Source organism: Clupea harengus, chromosome 11 (assembly GCF_900700415.2).
Source record: "Clupea harengus chromosome 11, Ch_v2.0.2, whole genome shotgun sequence".
Lineage (NCBI taxonomy): Eukaryota > Metazoa > Chordata > Actinopteri > Clupeiformes > Clupeidae > Clupea > Clupea harengus.
This window is the reverse complement of record NC_045162.1, coordinates 22361933-22389717: the sequence shown is the minus strand read 5'-3', so window position 1 is coordinate 22389717 and position 27785 is coordinate 22361933. Positions and strand designations below refer to the sequence as shown.

The window sequence follows — 27785 nt, the reverse complement described above, 5'->3', positions numbered from 1 at the left end:
GAAAATCTTTACACATGTAAGTGCAATAATAGCATTAAACATGTCAAGTTAAATAATGAGACATTAACCACATGATGGCAGCGATAAAAACGTATGTGTGTAATGTTGTTAGAGCACCTGTAGTCGTTGTTAATAACAGATCTCCTAAAAAGCAAATGTGTAAGATAGCATAATATAATAACGTACTGTAGCTTGCTAACCTTTTTAACAAGTTGGAACAGGCAAAGGCTATCTTGTGCGAAACTACTATTGAATATACCAATAAACGGTTGTGAGTTACTCCTAACTACTGGCGCTGATCGAAGTTCTCATTTGCAATTACGTAAAATGTCAACAGTCATGTCTCAGTCAACACATGCAGCTATTCATTTCATGCGGGTAATGTCAGTGCTCTGTACTGAAATTAATAAATGGCTTAAAAGCACAAACGTGTCTTTCTATTTGAAATCCCTTGCTGATTGATTGATAATGTGACATTTTTTATGTCGTATAACACTGTGTATGGGCGCTATCTGTCCGTATGGCCTCCTGCTGACTAAATAGTTCATTGTCCATGTCATTACTTCCTAATGTGAACATACAGCGTGTATTTATGTCAAAAGACACAGGTATTTCTCTCCTTCACATGCCTCCTAGCTTATTCACGTTTAGCACCATAGCAATGTGGTTTACACAGCTAGCTTAAGCGCACATAAAACACGGTAATTACACAAGTTTAACTAATTTCATGACAGGGACACATCACACTTGCAATAGTTGTCACCTACCCTGACTGGTTTAAATTACTATTAACTTCATTCAACACGTAATCTGCTGTGAACATTTAACTAAGTGTCCACTTTTCAACATCATAGCTAAACAACGTCAACTCACCAGGATACATTCAAAATAAACCAAACAGTTCTTCTACGAAATCTTCATGTAGTCAGTTTCTACTTGTAGTCTATGGTATAGGTTATGTGTTGTATCTAAGTCACCATTTCGTTATTTGGCATCAATCTCATCAAATATCTTCATCTAATCTCTGTGTGTACTGTATGTGTCTCTGGGTTGATGATGAGAGTGTGTGGGAACGCAAAAGGAAGGGGAAATGTATCCTTCCCCTTTAGAGGGGAGGGCTTGGGGAGTGTCTCACAATACCCATTAAGCCTACTAATGCTAATGTAACTAGAGGGTTCATCCACTTCTAGCAAGTGAAACTGAGGGTTACATAAGTAGTAGGTATTCCTGTTTTAAAATGTGTTGTGAAATACAACGCTTGCAAGTTGCTCTTTTTCGGGGAAATTATGGTCAGTTATTCCACTGTAATTGCATTCTGATCGCGGCATATTTACTTTGTAACTGTATCTTATCTTAAATGCGTCAATTACCGGCACGCGTCAATTATCGGACACTTTCATCGCATCGTTGTCATGTTTACAATATATATAAATCTATAGAGTTGGTGGGGTTTCATTTGGACCTGTTTAGCATTTATTGGGAAAAGTTTGTGATGGCTGTGTGCTCAAACCGATAGCAATATTTCCAGCCAGTCCCACTGACACATTGTGCATCGAAATTACGTCACAATCAAACAATATATGCGTAAGCGCTATTAAACGATCCTCCCTTCACTCAAAGTTCAGAATAGCGTTGGATACGATAAGGAGCAGCTGCATCTTCCCTTATCAAATTCTTCTTTGTGAACAGATACAGACTTCTGGTCAGGTAATCTTAAGTCAGTGATTGATTTTATTTATTTGTTTATTGTTTGTAACTTCTTTATATTTAGTTTCAAAGTAATGTCTAGAGTTGTACAGTTATCTAAACGAAAACAGACAGAGAATAGTAATCCTTCAAAATATTCATATTGTTTATTAGTATAGAGTATTTCCTTACAGTACATTTCTGCACTTATTCTACTTACAAGTTGGGAAACTTAGAATCATTTCATGAGCATGGTGGAAATGTAACTGTGATTACAGCAGAATTTGTGATTTGTGGCAGAAACAGTAAGAGCCTTTGCAAATGGAAAGTAGCAATAAAGAAATATTTCTAGCATCAGTATAGTTTACAGTAAAGTGAGATTCTTTGTTTCTGCTGATAATTACTTATAATACTATGATAGGCCTATACAAATTGGTTGTTAGGGTGTTGCTAAGAGGTTTCCATGGCAACTCCTCTGGTACAAAGACTGAGTTTGGTACTCATTCTGGGCACCATACAAATTGGTTGCTAGGATGTTGCCATGGTATTAAAGGTGGTTGCTATGGTGCATCAGGTGGTTACTACAAGGTATACTGTATGAGATAATGCCAAATCAGGGCCATTCCAAAGTCAGCCACGTGTCTGTCAGGGTGTTACTAGGCAGTTGCTATGGTGGACATGCAGTTGGATGATCTGACTTGACCTCATACCCTTTCCCTTTATACCAATCTGGACCCCTTAACTAAAGTGCTTGCAAATCAAAGGCAACATGTCAGCATCAACCAGGGCAATCATAGCAACACCCACATCAACTATCATAGCAACACTCCACCAACCACCCCACCAACAACCACAATGATGCTGTTGCAACACCTTAGCAACCACCTTCTCCTCTGATCATACAGTGCAGTGCCTGTCTTATACAGTGCTCACCAAGTGTTGTACTTTAACCAAGATCTTAATAGTTAATTTATATATGTCCATATATCCAAAAGGCATGGCAACCAGTCCTGAGACCATGGCCTCTTGTCTGGTCTCGGCTGGATCTGCTTACCCAGACAACTGGTGCTCAGTTGTTGGGCAACACTATCCAGACCAGTGGCAGCAGGGGGACTGTGGAGCTCCTCATTACTACAAGGTCAGTTATAGGCACGAATACTGTCATAAGATACATAAGATACTTGGGCCACTCTTAAAGCATATCACATCATATTTTCAGTCTTGATGTTATGCTGGTGGTGCAGTACATTTTAACGTTGTCATTATTACTCCTTGGACACTCTGCAGATGGACTTAAATGATTTCCAGGGTTTTCTGGGATGTCAAGACAAGTAAGTCACTTATAACACCACACCATGATTTATTCTCCATTAACATCTACCTAAATCATTTCAAAATGAGCATTTATTAACATTTTAGTACTTAAGTGGACAGCAGTGGCCCTCCTTAATTATATATTGTCCATGACAGTAATGGCCCTCACAAGAGTGAGGTCATGGCCTTCTTGAAGGGGAAGTCCTTGGAGTGCCTCAGAGACCTCAGTGTGGAGGACCGCTGCTCAGCATACCTGAGCTGGCAGCTTGTGGCTCTTCTCTGCCAAATGAATGGAGTGAGTGATTGCCTGATCATATCATTTAACGTGGTCCATTGGTATGCACATGTTGGGTTTAGGCCAACATTTGCATGTTTTACTTATCTGATATTATGCAGCTTACATATTAATTTGTTTTCTACAGCATGTTATGGGCAGCGATATTGCTGAGCTCCTGCACTGTAAAGAGACATCAAGGCTTAGACAGGAGGCTGAAACTACAGTCTATGATTTGGTAGACATTAGTGATGTCATTCCAAAGCTTAGGACTAAGGAAACCCCAAGTCTGGAGGCTATCTCAGATACCACAACACCTGATGATTTTAGTGCCACAGATACCATCAGGGAATTGCTCATTACTGGCAAGACAAAGGTAAAGTTTCTTCTAATTATTACATATTATATAACAAATATGGTTTAATACATTTCATGTATTTGCTAGTTAGCATGTTATATTGATGATTTAGTACATGTAAGCTGTCAATGGAAAGGGGGAAATGAGTTGTGTGTTTCTGGGATTCCTGACAGGAGGCACTGGATCACTCCACACAGGAGGGGCTGTGGGGCCATGCCTTTCTGCTGGCAAGCAAGATGGGCACTACAGCAGCACTGGATGCAGTTATAACCAGGTGAGAAAAGGATTCCTACATTATCTATTACTTTCACATTGGCTTCACATAACTGCTCATACAATTATAAGTAATTACATTACAAATGTATTACAAATTCTGTCATAATTAGACATGGAATTGTGTATACATTGTATGTTATAAATGATTCCACTATTAGATTTGCCAATTCATTGGAGGAGGGTGATCCCCTAAAGACCTTGTACCAGCTAATGTCTGGAAGAGTTCCAGATGTTGCCAAGGTATGTATTTCCTGTTTAAGATGGACGTGTGTTTATGTGCCAATCATATCTGACAATGTTTCATTTGAAACTGTTTCTCTTCCAGCATTGTGGCGGTGAAGCGTTTATCAACTGGCATGCTCATCTGGCCATGATTTTGTCAGCGAAGTCTGATCCAAGCAATCTTCGGATCAGAAGTATAAGAATGATGGGAGACAGCTTGGGTAAATATAAACAGTTACTAATACATACTTGCTCGTCCTAATGCAGTATATTATCTTTAAAAATGTCTACCTCTACTTCAGTGTAGCAACTGCCATCATAAACAATACTGATTGTGCTTGTGCCATTTCTTTCATCAGCATCTAAGGGCATGGTTGAAAAAGCCCATTTTTGCTATATGGCAGCTCAAATCCTGCTGGTCGCACAATCTAAAGTGGCATTTCAAGTGTTCCTGGATCCTGAGCAAAGGTGAGAAACAGAGTAACGACATTTATATGTGGTTTATGTCCAGGCTGTCATTATTGCTCTATTCATGGTTTTCCTTCCCCCACAGACTTCCCCTTGTTCTACTAGGAACAGTAGAGGGTCCACCGGACTTCAAGGTATGACTTCTTAGTTACCGCCATTATTAATGGATTAACCGTCGTACTTTGCCTTTGTGCCTCGGTCGCTTAAAACATATTAACCAAAGTTTTACAGAAATTGTAACAGTGAGTGTGTAAAAGAAATGTAAGAATTGTACAGTCAAGCTTGTGTCTTTCATCTGCCACTCAAAGTAATTGTTTTAATAAAGTGTATGACTGTGTATATGTATTAGGCAAAGCAATGATCTAGTCTTTAAATATGAACAGATATATTATACTGTATATATATAATTGATTCTGTTTTGATTGTAACATCGAATCTCGTCCACTATCCAAGAGTGTCCATCTGGATGCGTTCAGTGAGTGCAGTAGCTTCTCACTCTCCAGAAGCTCGTTGAGTGGGTCACTTTCACAACTTAGCACACGTACAATCTGTCTTCCAGCTCAGGTAGTCAACACACACCAAATACACATAACCAGACTGGATTGTATACTTTAATTAATTAATATAATATTTTAAAAGACTGACCTCATGCCGTAACCTCCATCCTGCATCCTCTCCACAGGTGACAAGTGACTCTGAGCCCAGCAGGCTACTGGACTCCCCCGTAGTTGATATTGAGGCTGACCACTTGCAACCGCTGACAATCCAGAATCATGCTGACGGAGAGGACGCAGAGAAAGCCATTCATTTTGGCACGTCTCCCGGTGGTGACCAATCACCTTACCCACTGCCAATGGTGACTACTGACGAGCTTGCAAGCAGCCACAACCTGGAGCGCCCATCCTCTCGACAGGAGGTGGTTCATGCTGCCAAGGACATTACTCAGGCAGAACAACAACATGAGAGTCTGGATCAGTATCTCGCAGTGGAGGGGGACACGGTGGCTGCCCCAATTCCCATCCCGCCTCAGTCCCAAGTGGAACGGCCATATGTTGGGAGCTACAGACTGAATGGTAAGGGTCTTTGTTTTTATGTCATAAAGGTGTCTCCCAAACCATCATGTTGGAGTGAGACTCCCAGTAGCTGCTCACTGTGGCCCAGATCGGATGTGGATCTATTCCAGAGTCAGCTGTAGGTTATTATGGGATGTTTAGTGATTAACAGCAGGCCTCTGAAATCAGCACTGATCGTGTTTTCTCCAGCAGGACCCGGGAGGAGGTATGTCGACGTGTTGAATACATCGAAGCCTGAGGTGTCAGCTGCCCCTGCCAACATGTGGGACCTCATGGCACCAATGGCCATACCCGACCTCAAGGAAGACCAAGGTCAGTCACACAAAATATGAACATAGTCCTAAAGATCGAACTCTCTGAGGTGCATTTTTTCAACAGAGACCCGTCAAGTAATCATCACTTGGCAAAAAGAGAAATGGCTTTTTTCAAAACCATGCTTTTTGCCAATGAGATGAAAATCTGGAGTGAATAATCTGTGTTTATCGCATGCAGAGGTTGGAGAAAAGAGCAAAACCAATGAGGATGCAACCTCAACTTCAATATTTGCTCCAATTCAGGTAATATTTACTTAAATGTTAACCAAAGTTGTCAACACATCAAATATACATAACAAGGTTGGATTTGTATATATGAAATATGACAATCTAATAATGTTTGGCCTCAAGCCATAACCTTGATTCTGAATCCTCTTAACAGGAGGCAAAGAGTGACACCATCCCTCCTACGTCTTCTCAGAAAGATCTGGTTGATGCCACAGAGGCCACCAGCCTTCAGGCTGCCATCCAGGCCATAGCCAACCTGGTTGAAGACCAAGGTCAGTCATAAGACTGCAAAAACAGACTTTCCTGAGGTTTCCCTCAGAGTCCCCCCCCCCCCCCCCCCCACTAGTATCTGTCAAGTAATCATTTGGCGAAAATAAATATGGCTGAGAAAAAGACATGCAATTTGAAAATGGCAAGAGAATCTATAGTGTTTTTCTGATTTACGTATTCAGATGGAGCTGCAGAAAAAGGGAGACCCTCTGATGATGAAATGACATCTGCATTTTCCACTCTAGCTGAGGTATTATTGTAATGCTATCAAAACAAGTCAATACAGCAAATAGGTCATCACCGGGCTAGATTTTCATAATTGAGGAAGTAATAATGTTGAAAAAGATTAACCTCAAGCCATAACCTCGATCCTGAAACTGACCCTCGTCTCTGCTCAGAAGTATATCAAGGATTTAGAAATGATCCTAGGTATCATTTCATGCAAATGGAATTCTCCTATTTAAACCGTTTAAGGTTAATTTAACGTTTCCTTAGCTAACTAGCTAGATAGCTAGCATAGCAACTAAACAAACATAGCAACCAGGAAACCGTTTGCTGCATAACCTGAAGCTACATTTTATTTCCCAAACTCATCTCACCAACAACCACTGGATGATGTTTAATGGCTTGACATAGGCATTTAACAATCCTGACCCCCGGAGGGCTTACTCTGTATTAGTGTAGTGAATGAAGGGGGCTGAAGTCCCTCCTTTCCATTGCCCCTTCTTGAACACATTCATGTGACAAATGTCAAATAATGTGTACTATACAGACATATATCAATCAATAATTTTACATTAGTAGTTATTTAAATGATTGCCCTTTGAACAAATCCAACATGTCACACCTGCCTCCTCTCAGCAGGAGGTGATGAGTGGCACCAAACCAACTGCTGTTGCTACCACGGAGGCTCTCCATCTACAGCCTCTGATAGAGGAAGAGGTTGTGGAACCAGTCACCAATGTTGTCACAGCAACACTCAGTGACATGCTGCTGGTGGAGACTGTGAAGCAAGATCCTGTCAGTCCTGGCAACATGAAGGCAGGGGCCTCTACAGAGAGGGTTGTTTCCACCAAGAATGGTGCACCATCCTATAAGGTTTGGATGCAGAAACTGAAGAAGACCCAAATGTTGTGTTTTACAGACATTTTAAGACTACATGATTTTTTTCTGTGCTGTTTTGTTTAGTGTTGATTTGATTTAAATTCTGTATTTAAGGTACAGAATAACATAGTTCTGTCAGTAATTCATTTTTATAAGTAGGTGTTATTAGGTAATGCATTTACTATAGATTGTGCTTCTGAATGTAAGTGATTTGATGTATTTTCCACAGAGATTTTATAGGAGCTGGTTAGGGTGGATGTTTCCTAGGAAGAAAGAGATTCACCTTCCTGATGACACAAACAAATCTGTAAGGAATCTGATTTGGGTTAAATAAAATCAGGTAAAATAATGATACAAAAAAGATGTTAAAAACATCTTTCACATAAATATGTATTCTTACAGATTCTTTGGGACGAGTCTAAGCAGCGATGGGTGGATCACAATGAACCAGAGGAAGAGGTAACCTCTTAAATGAGTATCAGGAATATTCAGACAACCATTTCTGTGCCACTGATCTTTTATTACAGTTTTAAAGTGTCAGTTCGCCCTCAGCTCTGAGCCTAGCTCCATCCACTGCATCATTTTGAAAAGGGGGAGGGCGTAAATTCCTGTGAATCATGAGCCTCAATCAGGGCGTTAAAATATACATTTCATGACGTAGATGTGTACCAGTCGGTCAACTCTACATCAGCATTGGCCTAGTTAGGCTCAGGTCTGATTTCAACCAGTAGATGGCGTTTTGAACCATTTTCAACCCATGAAATGCAGATTAACAAGAAACAACCACATTTAAGTGTGAAATGAAAATCAAATAGTACCATTGGCGGAGATTGTGAACGTGTCCCCCCCTACCATAAAGTTGTCCCCCCCAACTGTCGTTGTAAATACAGTTTTACCCGGACATGTCCTCTATTCGAGACCTAAAAAAATTAATCCGGCAAGGATTCCAAAATCGGCCGGACATTTTGCCTTGCCAGACATTTGTGTTCCTCTGTGTATTTTAAACACGAGTTATTACGTCCCTGCATGTGAAAAAGATGGCAAAACTTCGTTGCGGGGTCATCCGCATGTGATAGATGGCAAAAACTATTGTCCCCCCCTACAATGAAATGGGATTTCCGCCCCTGAATAGTACCCATGGATTATAGAATGAAATACAGTTTCTTAAATAGACAAGATCCGCTTATCGATTTTGTTTTACTCCAAAGACTAAAGCCGTTCCACCACCACCCATGAGCCTTCCATTGATCCCCCTCAGTGGCAGTAAAATAGGAAGTGGAGGCCCAGCTAGTGGACCCCCAACCAATGGACCACCGGCTAACATGTTCCGGAAAAGAGCAGGCGAGTTTATCTACAGTGTGCTACTAACAACACCTGACTGTTGAGTCAGTTTGATATTTAAATTGAGTGATCTCGCAGACTGAGAGCTATGCTGTACTTCACTAGAGAGCAGTGGCACTGCATGCAGTAAATTGGTTGTAACTTTGTCGTGTTTATGGTCCTTCATCAGACCTTTTTAGAGCTTTACATTCAGTGATCTGTAATTATAGTTTGAAAAGGGTTTGAAAACGACTTGTCTTTGTCCAGGTAAATTGGTGAAATTCTTCTTCTTCTCTTTAGTGTTATTATTAGCACATTACCCAGCCCTGCTGAAAACCTCTTGATTAGTAAGTTTGGCATAGTGATTTACAGCACGCTAATGACATCAGTGGTCTTGTTCACCAGGAACCTGGAACAGATATATTGATGTGATGAACACGGGTAGAAACATCACTAAGCCTCGGGTGTCTGTTCCTCCACCAACCATGTTGGCCCTGCTGCCTCATGTGGACATGACAGGGAGTACATTCCACCCAGCCAAAGGTCAGTCTTAGAATTGGGTGCTTTGTTTTAAACTTTCATGATGGTTCACATTCAAAGGCAAAGAGGCCGTCATCATATCATATTCCTGCAACTAGAGCAAAATGTTTTCATTGTTGTCTTGTTTGTTCTTCATACAGTATGCGCAAGTGAACTGGGCAAAGGCATTATGCAGCCTTGTCCACCTTTGGCTGGTCTCTCCAGACTCCCCATTGCAGCTGAGGTAACACATATCACACAAGTCTTACTGAACTAATGTAGGCTATAAACCACTTGTATAGAAAACAAATGTAGATGTTTGGGATGTATTGCTATGTTGATTTTCTGTTCAACAGACTGCTGACCGTGTCAGTGCTAAGGGCTTTTAATCCTTAAATTCATCAACTCATCTTTGTTGGTAAGTTTCTGCCAGTATAAGCAGCCTGAAATTACAAATAATTTTTTTATTACTTTGACTTATATTACATTCTTTATGTTAATGATATTGTTTCTGTTTGTTTGTTTTCAGCCTTAAAGAATGCAGGACATTCTAACCAGCCCACAGAAACCAGACATTTCTCTCCATATTGTTACAAAAAATAAATGTGCAGTTACATTCCTGCACTTTTTACTAATTCTTATGTAAAATAGTATTTATTGTTACACTAGGTCTCTATTGTTCGTAGCTTGACTGTTCTCTCCCTTGTACGTCACTTTGGACAAAAGCGTCTGCTAAATTACTAAATGTAAATGTAAATGTAAGCAGTTAAATAAAATGTCCTTTTTTAGTTTGAGGGAGAATGTCCTTTTCTGCAGCTCCAGGTCAACATGTTGAGAATTATTATTACAGATTATCCATTAGTGGGCAATAATATCACATGGTTATATTATTATATTTTACATGGTATTATATATCACATAAATCTGTAGAGATCAATATCATGATGTCTCATTCAACACCACAAAGTTTAACAAGCTCCATGCCTCCCATCCTGAGCAACTCCTCCATGAACTTTTCATCTGTTAAAAAGTTTCAGATGGAGTTTAGAAACTGTGATTCAAATTCCAGTTAGGTGTCATAGGTGAGGTACATATCTTGAAGTGATACTATAACTCCTCCCATTCATGATTCGAACACCATTGAACAGGAACAGGGGAGGTGGTACACGTCTGTGCCCTTCAGATGGTCATTGTCACTGGTAAGTGTTGAAATCTACCGCCATTTTCATCTTCTATGTTAGAAGACTCCCCTGTCCTAAGATGTGAGCGGTCATTCCCAGGTGGACCTCAAAACCAGCCATTGGAGATGCCGGGGATTGAACCCGGGGCCTCATACATGCAAAGCATGCGCTCTACCACTGAGCTACATCCCCTGTACCAACCAGTTTGTCCTATCTCGGTTCGTGCCTCCATTGCCACTCGTCTCAATACTGAGCAGTTAAATAAAATGTCCTATTTTAGTACGAGTGCCCATTTTAGTGGGCAATAATATCACATGGTTATATTATTATATTTGACATTGTTTTATATATAGAGATGGATACTTTATTAATCCAGAGGGAAATGTAGGTCATCCAGTAGCTTATACACTTATACAACTCACAGACATACATACATCAAGCACATACACATAGGGAGAACATGTTTACAAGGAGTGGGGAGTTTACAGATACAAGAATGGGTCTGACCCTATAGTACAATATGTATTGATTGTGACAGTGTAGATGTAGATGCCCAGGAGGAAAGTGTACTTGTGCTTCTAGTGTGGATAGCGCAAAAAGATAGTGTTCTTGTGCTTGTGTAGATAGTGCAAAGATCGTGTTCTTGTGCTTGTGTGTGTTTGGATAGTGCAAAGAGATATAAGTGGTTAAGTCTGTGCAAGGGGCTAGTATAGCCAGTAAAGCCAGTAAAGGGATGGACAGTGAGATGAGATGAGAAGAGAAGGGGTGGGCAGACTGAGGTAGACTCATGCAGGGAAGACCACCCCACCCTCCCTCCCCTTCTGCGTGGCGTTATAAAGCTGAATGGCCCTGGGGACAAAGGACCTCCTCAGCCTGTCCGATGAGTATGACAGTGACAGGAGTCTGCCACTGAATATGCTCCTCTGTCTGTTAAGAGTTCTGTAGAGTTTGTTGCAGACATTGAAGGACCTCAACCTCCTCAGGAAGTAGAGCCGGCTCTGACCCTTCTTGTAGATTGCATCAAAGTTGTCTGACCAGTCCAGTTTATTGTCCAGATGATCTCCTTATTAAGTATTTGCAGGTGTTGACCACCTCCACACTGACCCCCTCGATGGAGACTGGCAGCAGAGGAGGCTGAAACCTCCTAAAGTCCACCACCATCTCCTTGGTCTTAGTGGTGTTCAGCTGCAGGTGGTTATGCTTACACCACTGCACAAACTTATCCACCAGGCTCCTGTACTCACCCTGCTGTCCATCCCTGATACATCCCACAATAGCAGAGTCATCAGAGAACTTCTGGATGTGGCATGACTCCATGTTGTAGGTGAAGTCAGACGTGTACAGGGTGAACAGGACTGGTGAGAGCACAGTCCCCTGTGGAGCGCCGGTGCTGCAGACCACAGTCTCGGAGAGGCAGTCTTTCAGCCTGACAAACTGTGGTCTCTCACATGAATCTGTAATCAATAGCATGATGTCTCATTCAACACCACAAAGTTTTACAAGCTCCATGCCTCCCATCCTGAGCAACTCCATGAACTTTTCATCTGTTAAAAAGTTTCAAACTCAGAGTTTAGAAATTGTGATTGAAGTTACAGTTAGGTGTTGTAGGTAGGGTACATACCTTGAGGTGATAGTAGCTCCATCCAACATTCATGATTGGAACACCTTCGAACAGGGGAGGTGGTACACGTCTGTGCCCTTCAGAAGGTCTTTGTATCTTCACTTCAGTGAAAGCCACTGCCATTTCCATCTTCTATTTTTGAAGACCTGCCTGTCTTAAGATGTGAGCGGTCAATGCCAGTTTGACCTCAAAAGCAGCCAATGGAGATGCCGGGGATTGAACCCGGGGCCTCATACATGCAAAGCATGCGCTCTACCACTGAGCTACATCCCCTGTAACAAACAGGTTCTCCTTACTAAATTCTCCCATACCTCCATTGCCGCTCGCATCAATACTGAGGAGTTAAATAAAATGTCCTGTTTTAGTTTGATGGCGAATGTCCTTTTCTGCGTCTCCAGGTCAACATATGGAAAATTAACAGATGGAGTTTAGAAACTGATTAAAATTCCAGTTAGGTGTCGTAGGTAAGGTAGGTATCTTGAAGTGATAGAATAGCTCCACCCAATATTCATGATCGGAACACCTTTGAACAGGGGAGGTGGTACACGTCTGTGCCCTTCAGAAGGTCTTTGTATCTTCACTTCAGTGAAAGCCACTGCCATTTCCATCTTCTATTTTTGAAGACTCGCCTGTCTTAAGATGTGAGCGGTCAATGCCAGTTGGACCTCAAAAGCAGCCAATGGAGATGCCAGGGATTGAACCCGGGGCCTCATACATGCAAAGCATGCGCTCTACCACTGAGCTACATCCCCCTTCGCATTGTGCCATAGCATATTTGTCACCACATCAATTTCGCATGAAAGCAACCAAAGACAAAAGTAGTTAGATTTGTAGTTACATCGAATAGTTACCTCTGAAAGCCTAACCTGGACAAATAAGACTTTTGTCATAGCAAGACGATGAGACAGCAATGCATATGTATCAGGGTAAATAAACTGGTCTACATTACCTTCAGATTAGCTAAATATTATTCATGAGGATTACTTGATCCAATTGTTAAGCACATTTCGTGAACGAAATCAATCAAGGAAGTTTCATTGCAGATGAGGTTTAGCCCAGGTACACACCTCAAGTGACCAATGTGCCATTGCCTGAATGGAATGAAGTTCTGATCCTCGACTTTAATCCCATTTTTCCATGTAATTTGACAGGAATTACATTTTTATGGGAACGTTTGTACTGCAAGGTCAATATATTGAAACATTTTTTTAGGCTTAGTGTACAAAGGCAACACAAATGTTTAGATGCAATGAGTGCCATCTATTCATCTCAAAGGATTTTATTACTTTTTCTGAAGTACAATTCTCAGGTGTATATTAAAATGTTATTTTCATGGGAGTTCACTTTTTACCTTTTGTCGCTTCTGGTTTCTGACATTTCAGCATAAGTTGTAAGGGAGCATGCACGTTCACCATCCAGTTAGAGGGTGGAACATTCTTTTGATTTTCAAAACATTTTTGTTTTTGTTAGAAAGATGTAGGTTTTAGTATGGATGTCAACAGTCTTGTTTTAAACGTAAACGTTCATTTATTGTGAACTACACACCTAGCAATGCTTAATTCTGCAGGATATGTGTGTGATTGAGTTCTATGAGTTCATGACATTACTTTCGGCCAAGTTCTCGTGCCCTCTCAGTGGCAGCTTCCACAGCGGACATAGCGGCCGATCTCACTCCCCCTTTCTCCAGGGCGTGAAGGCCATAGATCGTGGTGCCGCCTGGCGTGCACACCTCTCCTCGCAACACCGCCGCCGGTTTCCCCGAGTCCCTCAGCATGCGGCCCGCACCCAGCATGGTCTGTGCAGCGATGCGCTGAGCGAGCGCACTGGGCATACCCATCTTCACGGCCCCTTCTGCCATCGCCTCAGCAAACAGGTATACGAACGCCACTCCGCTGCCACTCAGACCCGTGTGAATGTCGATCCAGCTCTCTGGTCCCTCCTCCACAGAACCACATGCAGACAGCAGGTGCTTCAGCATGGAGGCCGTCTCCGGTGTGGCGCATGACCCCCTAGCGAACAGCAGCGCCCCCTCCTGGAGCACGCAGGGTAGGTTCGGCATTAAGCGCACAGTTTCAACTCCAGCCGGCAAGAGTTGCTCGAGAGTCTCCAGAGTGACACCAGCAGCTACTGAGACGATGGTGTGTCGCTCTGTTAAATGTGGCAAGACTTCATTGACAACAGTACGGATGAAGTGGGGCTTCACCGCTAGAAAGACCAACTGAGCCCCAGATACAGCGGCCACATTACTGTGCACGACATGCACACCCATCTCCTGGAATCTAGGGAAGTTGTTAATTGATGGTGCACTCACTGTGACATTTGCAGCGCTTATGTCACCTGACTTGAGGATTCCCTTAAGTATGCCATAGGACATATTTCCCGCACCAATGAAACCAATCTTGAGCTGAGATAAGTCAGACGCCATCCTAGTTGTTCTGCGCGTGTCTTCAATCAAAAAGACTTTTTTCTGCTGCTAGACTGGTCTGCTGGTAGACTGCTAGACTGGTCATCAGTGTGCTCGTGGTTGTGCGACGATTTTGAAAGAAGTAATGACGTACAATAAAGGCGTCCTTAATTCAGCTACTAGTAGTTCATGGTTTGCCTGACTGGCGACATTGTCCGATTCGTTTGTTAAATGCTGCTTAATCCTACAGTATATTCTGTGTCACATAATATGTCTTAGTACATTCTAAAAGGAAATATAAGAGATACAGGAGCACTCACATATTTAGTTTTTGGAGAGTTTAAAACCGGCTTTGTAATGGACACCTAAGGTCCTTATTTTGGACCCCAGGCAAACATCGTAAATCCGTTTTGTGCCCCATGCTTTTGAAGAAGTTTTAGTTTGTGGTGTTTGGGCTATTATTCATGTTTTTGCCTGTTATTTCACATTTTTCAAGTCCTGGGGTGTCTTTAAGTTGGTACCATGATGCCCGGAGAGAATCAGGCGAAAACTGCTGGAGTTGCTCCGGACGGAACGGCTGGAACTTGTCAAAACTGCGCTGTGTTGAATGAGGTGAAATCACATTACTGACAGTGGCTAGTGACCTTATTGCGTTATTATAGTCGGCAAATGAATATAGTAACTTGCTATTTGGTTGGTCATGTGTACCATAAGTCGCTGTTACCGGTATGGTGATACGGTCCCTAACATGAACAAGTAACACCTTAAATATTGAGTTCGCTGTAGCTAGCATGCTAACGCTATCTGAAGTGATCCTTGAAGTTGCACAGGGTGTTTTGTTTGTTCTCAGACGTTGTGTTTTCGTTCTCAGACGCTGCACGAATACATGACCTCGTTTTTGGCACTCAAACAGAAGATAATCGAAACGGAGTGAGTTGTTCTATAACTGTCAACATAACCTTCATTGTGTTTCTTTGCATTTGTATTCAGCTGATTGGTCGCTGATACGTTAGGATTGCATATTAGCCTCAAAGTGATATATTTTTTATGTGATATGATGCATATGGCAGTGTTGGTGTTTTGTGTGTGATGTATTAATGTTTGATGAAAATTCTCTTTGAGTGGCGGTCCTCATCAGACTGTGATTGTAACATTGGTCTGTTGTCTTTTCCTTCCACAGTAAAATTCTGAACGAGTTCAAAGAGAAATGCGATGATATCCTTTTTCACATGCCTTTATTTGTTATTATGTTACTGCTGTTTCATTTACATTTTGTTTGCTGAAAGAGGCATCAGTTAGACATTATATCAGCAGTAGGCTGCAGACATCTCTCCAGGCTCCCACAGTTGTCACAATTCCTTTGGCTGCATTTTCAGAGAAAATGTGTTTAATGCATTATAAAGCCGTGTAATGGCTGTAGTTGTATGTGAGTGTTTATGTGTGTGTGATGTGCTGCATATCATTATGCCGAAATGTTACCCTTGACTCTTTAATACAGCTTCAGAAAACGCAGAGGTAAATGAAATGTTCTCATCATTCATCAGTTGAAGACTAAATGCCGTATTTGACAGTGCTGCGTATTTGACAAAGGATGTGACCTATCCTTGATTCTTTGTTGGAAAAAATTGAAAAATGATTTCTAGACCACGATGAATTGATGTTTCTGTATGTCTGTGGACGCTTATGTATGCTAAATGTCTGTCATCATGACTGCCAAATTTCATCAGGACTAATCATCCTTTAGATGTATGGCAAAGAAGTGTAAAACACTGAAACATAGAATATTCTTCAGCCTAATTCGGCGTCATGGTAAATGATAGATGTATTGGTTATATTAGGCAGCTAATTTGCATATTTATGTTTGTTGAAGTTTGTTGTACAAACTTGTTATGCCGGAGAATTTAACTTGATGTATTGAATCATCTTACTTGCAGGGAAAATACTGAACTACACAGTCATCTAGATGAGTTGCTCCTAAACATGGCTCCTTTTGACAGCCTACACAAGGACAATGTGTGTATGCAAGAGGAACTGCAGAGAACAAAGGTGCGTTCCGTTATAAATGTAAAGTCATTTTAAAACATTCTGTATCGAAAACCGACTTTGTAAAAATGTATTCATTTGGAACAATCACTTTCCAAGTTTAACATCACACCTGTGGACCACTTGCTAATGGTCTTTGTCTTTGAAATAGGGCTTTCTGAAGCGATGCCGCGATGGTGCGGCAGACCTGAGGAGCAGGGACCCTGAGGCCCCGACTTTGTGAGTTAGCATTTCAGAAGCCGCTTAGTGTTAACTTGCGCTAAGGCCACACACAGCCCCTTTCACATGTACACACAGTAGAACTGGCCTGTCAAGGACAGTTGGATTTTTGTGATGCTTGACGTTTTAGTTCAGCTTTATCTGAACATGATGTTCAGTTTACTAGTGATTTGCATGTGATGTTGACAATCTAGTTGTTTTAAATGGGTAATCAGATGTCCTATGATTGGCACCAGTCTTTTTCTCTTTTGTGTCTCTCTTCCACTGTATCTTGCGCTCTCTTTATCTCTCTCTCTCTCTTCACCTCTCTCTCTCCACCTCTCTCTCTACCTCTGCTAGCCAAGACTGTAGGGCAGGATTGTTCAATACTTGCCTTAATAATTTATGTATATTTTCAAAAATATATATTTTTCAGGAAGGACCGGATCATTTTTCAACTTAAAATTCTGCAAGGTTGGTTCTTCATAAGTTTGCCTACATGTTACCTACTGTTCATATAATCACTGATTTAATCTATTACATACAGAATTTGTATTTATGAAATGTTTGTATTTGTCCAGACTCAAATCTCAAGCAAAGCACTGAAGTAACCTTGCTCCAGAAAGAAAATAAAGCCTTGGAGGGTAAACTGCAGAAAACACAAGTAAGTCTGCTCCTGTGCAATCGGTCACAAGTGCTTTAGTGAACAATGTTGCTGGTGAGATGAGTTCCCCCGTGATTATGCAAAACACTTTGGGCGTTTTTGAAAAAGCACAGTCGAAATGTACTTATTCACTCATTAATTCACTCTTTCTACAGGAAAAGCTGGACAAACTGGAAAAAGAAGCAAATAAAGGTAAGATACATTCTGATGTGGAAGAAACTATTATTGATGGAAGTAGAAGATTGTCATGATTTTAACAAGAGCTCTTCCTAAGGGTGTTTAAGTGCTCATGTTTCAGTAATGTACATAGGCCATTAATTGAGTGAAAAGACTTTTATTTGTAATATTAATTTAACACCTTTCATTCCAACAGAAAAGATGAACACTGGAGTGCAAACAGAAAGGAAAGGTAAGACCGGCAGCCTTGTTGTCTAAGATGAGTATTGACTGACTTTTTAGATGACCGTTGACTGCTTACTTGTCATACTCACCTGTCATGCTGATGGACCTCTGAGACTTTGGCAATATACGTAAATACACACATTGAGTTTGGATTCTTTTATTCCAACAGAGCTATGCAGCACAGTGGTACAGACAGACGTGGCGGAGAGGAGCAGCACAGCTGTGCAGACGAACGCCATACATAAGAGCAGTGCAGTGGTGCAGACTGACCCTACAGAAGAGAGCCTGATGGATCTAGGTAAGCTGTCCAATCATCATACAATGACCATCACATCACCAATCACCATAGGCCATGTCTTTGGGTCGGTCACACTGCATTTTGTTGCTTGTGTCTTTGCACGGTTTCATATGGTGGCACTGGAGGGCAAAACACAAAAACAAAAGGAAACTACTCAAAACAAAAACTTGCAGCCCTGAAGTGCAAAACAGAAAAACAAAAGCGAGCAGCCCTGAGGTGCAAATGCAGCAAAACCATTACAGAAATCATTACGTCATCATTTGTTGCAATTGTTTGTTTTCATGTTTTCTTTTTGTTTTTGTGTTTTGCACTCCAGAGCCACCGTAGCCCATGTTATTTTGAGCCTGTAGAGGTCCTGCAGTGGTTGTGCATTTCATTAAAGCCTCCTTTTTTCCGCAGGGAAAATCAGACATCTGGTAGCAGGCCTTTGGCACAGCGTGCAGCCACAGTCACTCTCCGAAACACCCCTCCTACCTGGTGAGTTCTGAATCCTCATCCACACATCTCATACATTTTCATTCTCATTTTGAGATTCAGCTGCTTTCTGGCATCTTTAGCTGTACCGCTACTTGTTTGTTTGTCACAGAGAAATGTATTACAGTTATTCATTTACATGTATTTGTTATTCCAAAGCAATGTACAGCAATGTTCAAATATACTTGTTTGTTATACTCATATATATAATAATACTTATATATTTTATATATATATATATATATATATATATTTCTATCAGTATGTGGGCTCCCTGGGTATTGAACCCATCCCTTGATGTAGTCAGCCCTTTCTTTACCAAATGAGTCACATGAAGTTTAGCAATATGAATAAGACCTGAGGCTACCTAAGAAGTTCTGTATTATGAAAATGTTCTCTCCAGTATATTCCAGCAATATTAAATATGATTTATGTCCTTTCTCTTTTTCTGTACATCAGGATCCTTGATGTGTCGCTCTCCACTGGTGCCATCATTAAGTCGGTCTATTGTTCCAGTATCCAAGGAACGTCTTCATATGTCACCCGTGCGTCCGTCTCCTGCCACTTTGCCAAGATCTTCTTTCAGGCCACCCGCCCTCCGTAAGGAAAGCCTTTTGTCAGCGGATGAGATTTTGGACTTGTTCAGATTGCTGCCGCCTCTACTCTCACCTGTGCACAGCCCTGTTGATCAGAGGGTAAGCTCTCACCCCCTCCAGTGAACTTTAATTTAATACAAATGTTATTGTAAATGTAATCCTTTACTCATTTATGTGGTTGTGACTCTGCTACTGATTTCCGGATTAACTGAAATCATTTGAGTATTTAGAGAAAACCTTTTAGGGTAGAGCATAGCAAGGTCCAAGGCCAAACACCTTGCTGTTTTTTGTTTTTACATAATGGGAAAACAGAGAGGCACTGAGAGTTAATAATCCCACTGTGGTCTCCTAAATGGGGGGTGTTTTGTTTATACTTGCTTGTGTTTTGACATTCTGCCAAAATCTGTTTGTGTTTCCCATTTACAGAGTGGTGTGGATGAAGACTTGCAGTTATCAGATGAGGCGGAAGAACTCCACACATTCAAGGAGGAAGACATGAAGGAGGCGGCGGCGGCGATGGCGGCATCGGTGCTGCTTCTCTCGAACGGCCTGAAGGGGAGCGGTCATGTCTGCTCCCCCGAGTCCCCCCCTGAGGTGAAGTTCCAGCAGTCTTCCCCCACGGCCACACAAGATCAAACCGCCCAAGATCAAACCACAGACCGGAAAGGAGAAGCCGTCCGCCTCCATATTTCCAAGAACGGAAAGAGCAAACGGAGTCCGGCCCCCACGCCAGCGACGTTCGAGTTTCCTGGTAAGAATGAAGGATGCGGGGAAGAGAAGGCAGCCGTTGATGAGGTCAAGGAGTCAGAGCTGGAGAGGGATGAGGTGATGCCTTCAGCTGAGGTGTGCAGTGACCTCATTGCTGACATGGAGTGGGACCCCTCTCCTGTGGACAGCTTGTCATGTAGGAACAAAAACAGACTGGAAGGCGCTCACAGTGAAGGCGCTCACAGTGATGGTGTTGTTGAGCCGCCTACAGACCCACATCATAGCTCTGGGTTAGATGTTGCAAATGGGGACGGACTCTCAGAGGCCAAAGTGGATAACACTGAAGCTGAACCCAGTCCTCTGAAAAATAGCCCTGCTACACTTGAGAGTGTAAAGGATAAAGAGGTGGTGATGATGATGTGCAATGGTGGGCTGCACGAGGAGCAAATGTCACCTTTAAAACCTTCTTTGACAGACTTTGACGCCAAAACTCTGAAACCTCAAGTCAAAGATCAGATTATGGAGATCGGTAAGAGATGCACTGGTGTGGCCCTGAGGTCAGAGTCGTTGAATGGGGTACAGAACGCTCATGATCAGAACCATAATGATGTCGTGAATATGGTGTCTTCTGGGGGGGACAGAATGGACATGATGAGAATCATCGTGACCCTATGAATTCTGGATTAAGAGGACGGAAGCAGAATCCCCACAATCATATTGATGACGTCGTGAATTCAGCTTCGAGAGCAGAGCTGCAGAATGGCCAGCATCAGGCACCCTCTGATGAGATCAGAAACGCAGATGTGTCTAAGGAGGCGTGTGAAGGTGGTGGGCAGAAACCCTCAGAGGATGGGTGTGTGGACACCGAGTCCTCCGAGGACCTGGACTACCTTGGTCTCCAGCGCAAGGTCCGCGTGGCCCACTCGCGAAAGGAGACCCAGCAGTCCGCTGGAAGCATTAACGGCTCCTCGGAGAAGGAGGAATCAAAGTCCAAACCCTCAAAGGATCTTCCAGGTAGCACAGACATTAAAACGCCAACTCCAAGTCCCATGGCTCAGGGTGATGTGGAAACCCGTTCTGACATTATGACAGAGCAAAATAGAAGCATTGATCAGTCATGTTCGAGGATAGGAGATGCCTTAACAAATGGCCTTAATGCTCCTTCGGCTCTAGAAAGCCAAGAAGACACGCAGCCTGAGGTGGAACAGCAGACGCCAAAGCTACGTCAGCGAATGCAAGACCAATCCTCCAGACACATGCAAAGGGACAACTCCTGTGTGCCTAGAATTGAAACTCCAAACAGGCCTGTTCTCACCAATGGCACTTCCACACTCAGGCCCTTTGCAGATGGTGCCGTCCATACCAATGGATTTGGAGCCTCTGATCCTCCATTAGAAGAAGGGGGCAGCTACACTAGGGTCAAAGGCCTGGGGGAGTCCCCTCGGCCGGTTCCCATGATGTCTCTCGCAGAATCTCTTCAGAGCATTCGCTCGATGATGGGCCCCCCTCTCCCCCCTCTACTCCTCCCTCTGTTGGGGACCCCTCCCAAGTCCGTGAGACTGGACCACCCATCGAGACCCGCGTCTGGACACGTGATGGCCCGCTCGACACAGGATTGCTCTGACCACCCCGCTGCTATGCTCTCCGCCAACACAGCACTCCGGAATGGCCCCCAGAAGATTTCCTTCTCCCCCGCCACCACCACCCCCTCCCCCTGCAAAGGCGTGCCCTCTCCCCTGCAGTTCGGCTCGGCCACCCCCAAACATGCCGTGCCGGTCCCCTGCAGGCACCCCGTGTCCACGCTGAACCCCATGTCTCCCGCCGCCGCCCCGGCACAAGAGAACTCCATGCAGATGCTGGACTCCATGTACCCAGAGCTGTCGGCTCAGGCTCGCACGCTCAACATCCTGCGCGGGAACGTCAGCCTCGCCAGGCCCGTGCCGGAGCCCAGCACGCCCCCGCAGACCGCCGGCAGTCACATGTCATCCGGCTTCAACTCGGTGGCGACAGCCTTCACCAAAACCCAGCAGACAGGGAAGAGGGCCGGGAACAACGTGCTTTTGCCAAAGAGTGCCAAAAAGTTACGGTTAGGTGGCTCGCCTGTTCCCGTTAACACAAGGCCGCCGTCAGACCTCGCCATGGAGCTCCCACAAGGCGGCAGGGAATCTAAAGATCCGCAGACCCGAAACGGCTTACACATCGTAAAGAACGAGACGATTGTTCAGGTGGACAATACAGAGAGCAGCAAAGAATGTATAATCTCTCAGGCACTGACAACAATAGGAAGCTCTTGCTTTGATTTGCTGGTAGTGGTTAAAAGTCACGTATCCATCAAAAGGATCTCATTAGTTCCCATACTAAGAGATGAAGAGAAGGAGGTGGTTTCCGATTTCTGCACGAAGCATAAGGTTAGTAACAATCACACTCTGTTATGTTAACAGAAGGAAGGGCACTTTGGAGCTTTTAAAGTGTTATCTTACCTGGTATGTGCTTTTGGGCAGTAATACTGTATCAATTCTAATAATTTAGCTAGAGGAACACACCTATAAATAGGGAAATTAAAGTAAATGTGTTTATTGTATGCAGAAAACCAAAATTCAGCCAACTATTTTAATCTCAGTTGTCTGTGCATTTCAAGTTTTCACAGCTGATTACTTCATGTCCAGAGACGGTATGCTTGTGTTTGAAAATGTCCATCTCTTTATTTGTGGGCGTCATGCCGAAATTATTCTTGTTCAGGTACCTTGTGCCATGGATAAGAACAGATGAATGTCACTGGCTACAGATGTCTGTGTGAATGGCGAAATGAATTGAGATGTGAAAAAATGGCCCTTTTCAGCTGTCAGTAGAAAAAAAATCATCTGAAGTACGTACATACCCAAGCTTTATGATGTGCCCCCTTTCAGTCTTTGACGGAGGACTTCCTGTCGGCCATTTTGGCTCAACTGAAGGCAGAGCGGACGACCTTGGGTGGGGATCACCTCCAGAGCCTCTGTCGAGTCTATACTGCACTGTGCCGCCAGAACAAGGATCGGCTCAAGGCAAACACCCTGGCCTACAGTCTCCTGAAAGAAGGTCAGTTGTCAATAGAAAAGTCCATTCCAAAAGGCATCTATCCTACTAAGTGTGTTCTTCCTGTTTCCCTGAGCTGGACACATTGCTGCGTGTTTGTGCATGTGCATGTTTTATAAATATGTACATGTAGCCTATATATAATGTGTTTGTAGGCTATAGGTTATATATAATGTTGTGTAATTTATTTTGTATCATTAGGAAGGAGGGGATGAAGAGATACAGAGAAACCGTAGTTGATGTGAAACCCTTAAGAATAACTCTGTACATGTCTGAATGTGTCCTTGCAGCAGTACTCCATTTTCTCACTACTGTACTATGCTCTCTGGCAGGCAGGCAAGGGAAAAGCAGTAATATCTTCATTAGGAGATGTGTTGAGGTACAGTATGTCTCTGAAGTATGGGGAGTACTTAGGGTCAAGACATGTGGAGTTGAATGGCTCTTATTTTGGGAAATGTGCCTGATTTTGGGACATTCGGTGTCAGCTCACTGTGTCCAGTGTTAATACACAGCGTGGCGTTCAGAATGATGATTAGGGTAATGGTTTGTTCAAAGTGAGCTATTAGGTGTCAAATTGGCCATTCCAGACTTTCTAAGGAGGATAGCTGACTCTGAATGTGATGTCCAGGCAGTCTGAGCATTCCAAGGAAATAATCAGTTTAAGGCTGTATTCCAATGGAAGGCCGTCAAAGCCATTTGTAGCATCTAGCATCTTATACTTAAAACAGAGGGAGTAACCGTCTCCTACACCAGTATATTAGGAAAAACAATGATGTGAATTAGGCTCTGTACAAATGGGATTAGTTTGACGTAGGGTAGTGGTTGAGATGTGATACTTACCTAGAGCAACTCTGCTTCCTCCAGACTGGTTCACGTCAATGAAGGGTCGTGTAGGAACAACCACAGCGGACCAATGTTGCAGCCATTTCATTAACTTTGAAACATACATTAACCTAATAATACCCAAGCGCTCTTGCTGAGTGGTACTGAAATACTTTCTTAAAGGTGCAGTCCGTGATTCTAATACAATGCAAACTGCTCCTCACGCTGCTCAAGCCCTCTCTGTTCAATGTGTGCACTCAACAAACCTCCAGCGTTGCTTCAGGAGCACAGAGGAGATGGGTGCCATTTGAACGGCTGTTGAATTAAAATATCAACAACCTTTTCGCCAGAATCGCAGACTGTATCTTTTAAGGATAAGCTTGGGACACAGAGGGGCGGACACACAGACAAACTCTCCTACAAACGGATAGGCACATAGATGGAGATGTAGTTAGGACTCTGGCACTGTGGTGTTGATGGAGTGTTAATCGTGAAACTTGTGTTGTTTTTCCGGTCTCTGTATGTGTGGCCGAGCAGACTTCCAGGACGCTGCCAAACTCATCCTCTTCATGGTGACCTCATGGCCCAGCCTCCTCTCTTGTGGGAGTGGCCTGTGCAAAGCCATCCATGCCGTCGCCCATAAAAGGGCAGAGGGGGAGGTGCTCCGCTGCCTCACCGCCTACCTCCATTGGGACACGGTCAGTAACACGAATTTGTCTTGCCTACTGAAAAACAACCCCTGCTTTTGACGGAACAAAAACAAATTAGGCTACGCTCTGCATTATCTGTATTTAAAAAAACTTTTTTCAACTGCTTTCCAGAACCCACCCTGTGGCATACCTAAGCTGATCAGTAGCACACTGTGGACACTACGGACAAGGGGGGAAATGCAGTTTCAGCAACACAGTCGCCATGGTTACGACCTTTGCTCTGCCTCGTGGGAATACATCTTCACTCTTGACCTCCTGTGTGCCTATCAGAAGTGGATGTGGACGCATGACAACGTCATCCGGTACAGGAGCTTGTGAAACATCCATTTAGAACATCTCGCAGTGTTACACTGGTTTTAAAAAAAAATAAAAAATTAAGATTTTTTTTTTGGGGCTTTTTGCCTTTATTCAGATAGGACAGTAAAGGTTTTGGACAGGAAATGAGATGGAGAGAAGAGGTGGGGAGTGGGATCGGGAAATGACAGCGGGTCGGATTCGAACCCATGTCCCCGTGGGCGTTCAAGCCCATATATTGTCGGGGCTACTGCTTCGCCACAGTGCCCCCCCGCAGTGTTACACTGTTAAGCAGTTCTATGATTTGTTGCTGATTGATGGATTGAAAGGCATGCGCTATATAAACAGACATCTTACCCTCCTTCCTCATACTCTTCTTCTTGTCGTTGTTCTTCTATAGGAAGGAGCTTTGGCCCATAATGAATGCCTGGGTGACCCAGTCCCGGTCACAGAAGGGCCCAATCCAGGACGTGACCGTAGCCACTGTTCTCAAACTGATTGGTAAGTCAGGGAAGCACCATGCGTGGCTGCTCTGCTCTGCTCTGCTCTGCTGGGTTGGGTTGGGTTGGGTTGGTTTAATCTACAGACTCCCTGCATCAACTGTGCTGTTTTGTTTGTCATTTTCTGTTCCAGGGAGACTGGGGCAGCAGGGCATAAAGGAGAAATACTCTACGGCGGTCTGCAAGATTGCCACAGTCATCAACATGTTTGGCAGACAAGCACAATCAGAAGGTGTGTGTGCCCGCCTCTGTAACTCATCACCTGGAACTGAAATGGGCTGGTTAATATAGCCAGAAGTATTGAACAGTGTTAGTTCATTCGCAAAGCCAGATTCCTGTAACATGATAGGCTAACACGCCACATGTATGAGCAGGGTTATTTTAAAGCCTGCTGGATTTCTCTAGTCCTGGAGCCAACTTGCTGTCCATTATAAACATCGATCTGCAGTACACCCATCATCAGAGACCTCTAGCGAGTGGAGGCAGACATATGAGGAGTTTGTCAATACTAATCTCTTAAAGGGAAACATTAGGATTTTTTTTAACCTGGACCCTATTATTAGATCTTTCCTAAGGACCCTTAACAATCTAAATGGGTCCAGTATTGATAAAAGAGCGCTATAACTGGCGACTGCAAAACAACTAGTCAGTGGAATCCCATGGGGTAAGCATCTGCGCCAAAGTAAACCGCTTGTTTTCGCCAGTGTCTGACAACATGGAAAGGAACCCTACAGAGATAGACCTGTGTCTGTTTACCTCAATAACTGATCCCTATAGATATAGACCTGTGTCTGTTTACCTCAATAATTAAAGAAAATGTAGAATGTTTCTGTAGTTTCAGTTTTTTGTAGAAAATGACTAGAAACAGTAGGAGGAGTATGTCAACACTAATCTCTTAACTGAGTGAGTTTACTGTACAAGTTGCATTTGCCTTTACTTTGAATTGTTTTTCTCTTTTCTGTCCTGTTGTTATTTAGACTTGTATTACTGTAAAGGCAGTTAGTATTTGTAGGTGTGGTAAGTGCTACATAAACAAGAAATTATAATCCAGAGTTTCATGTTCATCCTGTTATCTTGTCTTTGTGCTCTTCCTGTTGCTAGGAGTGCCATGGGAAGTGCAGTTAGCAGCGGCCTATGCCATATACGACCTGTCGCCTAGCAACCCCAAAGAAGCACTGGTGGCACTGGCGGAATGGCGTGGGGAGGCGTCAGAGGGCGTGCCCCCCGGGATCACAAGCTGCCTCACACAGATCTCCTCACTCAGCAGGAAGGTCTCGCCCTGAGACACACACACACACACACACACACACACATATTCACAGACTTTCAATAACCCCTTTCATAGCACCTCGGACTTTAGAGCATTTTCATGTTGAAGTTTGTTCTGTTTTTTTAGTTTTTTTTTGGTTCTGTTTTTAAGCATGCTCGGCTGGGAACCTGGATTCCTTCATGATCTAATGCGGGGTCCGAAACTTTGTCTTTGTAAATATGTCTTTTGTAAAGTTGTCTTTTGTAAATATACTGAGAAGAACCTTATTTGTGTAAATTAAATTCAAAACCTGGGTCACTGTAGTGAAGTAACAAGGAGATGTCCAACTTCCCATAATAAAATTTCTAACTGCTTTGTACTGTGGATCGGTGTGCCAAGTCCTACTTGATGGGGTGAAGAAGGAAAAAGTTCTCTGAAATGATAAGCATTAAATAAATGTTAATGCCCTGCAGCATCTTTAAAGTTATCATTTTCATGCCCTCCCAGTGGTGTAAACTGTAGTTTCACTTTTACCAGCAGAGAGAGCCATTGCAATGCATTTCCCTGTGAACAGTTTATCATGTTTGAAAATCCCAGAAGCCTGTATTGAAGATGAGGTACTTTTTATTTCTTGTTTTCATACTTTTTATTTCATTTAAGGACTGCAATCTCAACGTCCTATTCATTTCCTCATTAAATCCTGATATTCCCTATCACATCTTCATATTAGTATCACGTTGTAGCATAATTAGGCACTGTACCACCGCAGGAACTCTTGAGTCATTTGTGCGGGGGGCCGGCTTGTTAATGCGTGTTTCGACTGCCGGAACCGCCCCTGTAGGACCTCTTTCAGGGCCTTTTTCGGGGCCGAAATAGTCGTCAGGCAATGGCTGTAATACATAGTTTTTTACCTGCAGGTGGAGCTATTGTCATACCATCGGATGTGCTGTCAGCCACTATTTCTGATGGACCCTTTTTCGCTTGAAGCCAGCGCTCTGAGTATCAATGCTTCAAACCAGCATTGATTCCATGTTTTTTGTAAGTCCTCAACCTAGTTCAGTGTGGAGTGAGAATGGGCGACCCAAGGAGTTACGGCAGTGCATAGAGAAAGGCATGTGGTACA

General features: G+C 43.1%; 2 protein-coding genes, 1 long non-coding RNA gene and 3 other non-coding genes across 6 annotated transcripts; 2 read left to right on the top strand and 4 right to left on the bottom strand.

Moving 5' to 3' along the window:
- Nucleotides 1–6299: 6299 nt before the first annotated feature.
- LOC122133258 lies at nt 6300–7477 on the top strand. Its single transcript, XR_006152654.1, has 3 exons — nt 6300–6485; nt 6666–6733; nt 7345–7477. It is a non-coding gene; the product is annotated as an uncharacterized LOC122133258 (long non-coding RNA).
- A 3250-nt stretch (nt 7478–10727) lies between these two features.
- Nucleotides 10728–10799, bottom strand: trnaa-ugc. Its single transcript has one exon. It is a non-coding gene; the product is annotated as a tRNA-Ala (tRNA).
- A 1630-nt stretch (nt 10800–12429) lies between these two features.
- On the bottom strand, nt 12430–12501 carry trnaa-ugc. The gene has a single exon. It is a non-coding gene; the product is annotated as a tRNA-Ala (tRNA).
- Nucleotides 12502–12908: 407 nt separating this feature from the next.
- On the bottom strand, nt 12909–12980 carry trnaa-ugc. The gene has a single exon. It is a non-coding gene; the product is annotated as a tRNA-Ala (tRNA).
- Nucleotides 12981–13491: 511 nt separating this feature from the next.
- pycr3 (pyrroline-5-carboxylate reductase 3) lies at nt 13492–14771 on the bottom strand. Its single transcript, XM_012833500.3, has one exon. The coding sequence runs from the start codon at nt 14651–14653 to the stop codon at nt 13832–13834; it is 822 nt and encodes a 273-aa protein (XP_012688954.2). The 5' UTR covers nt 14654–14771; the 3' UTR covers nt 13492–13831.
- A 222-nt stretch (nt 14772–14993) lies between these two features.
- On the top strand, nt 14994–27149 carry ice1 (KIAA0947-like (H. sapiens)). The gene is given in 21 exon segments (XM_012833478.3): nt 14994–15244; nt 15504–15562; nt 15813–15847; nt 16129–16147; nt 16567–16678; nt 16827–16894; nt 17310–17347; nt 17455–17537; nt 17693–17729; nt 17911–17946; nt 18109–18237; nt 18637–18714; nt 19171–19406; nt 19734–20684; nt 20687–22423; nt 22922–23090; nt 24447–24607; nt 24731–24921; nt 25314–25414; nt 25547–25645; nt 26515–27149. Coding segments are annotated over 21 exon segments (4611 nt in total). The 5' UTR covers nt 14994–15154; the 3' UTR covers nt 26697–27149.
- Nucleotides 27150–27785: the final 636 nt, after the last annotated feature.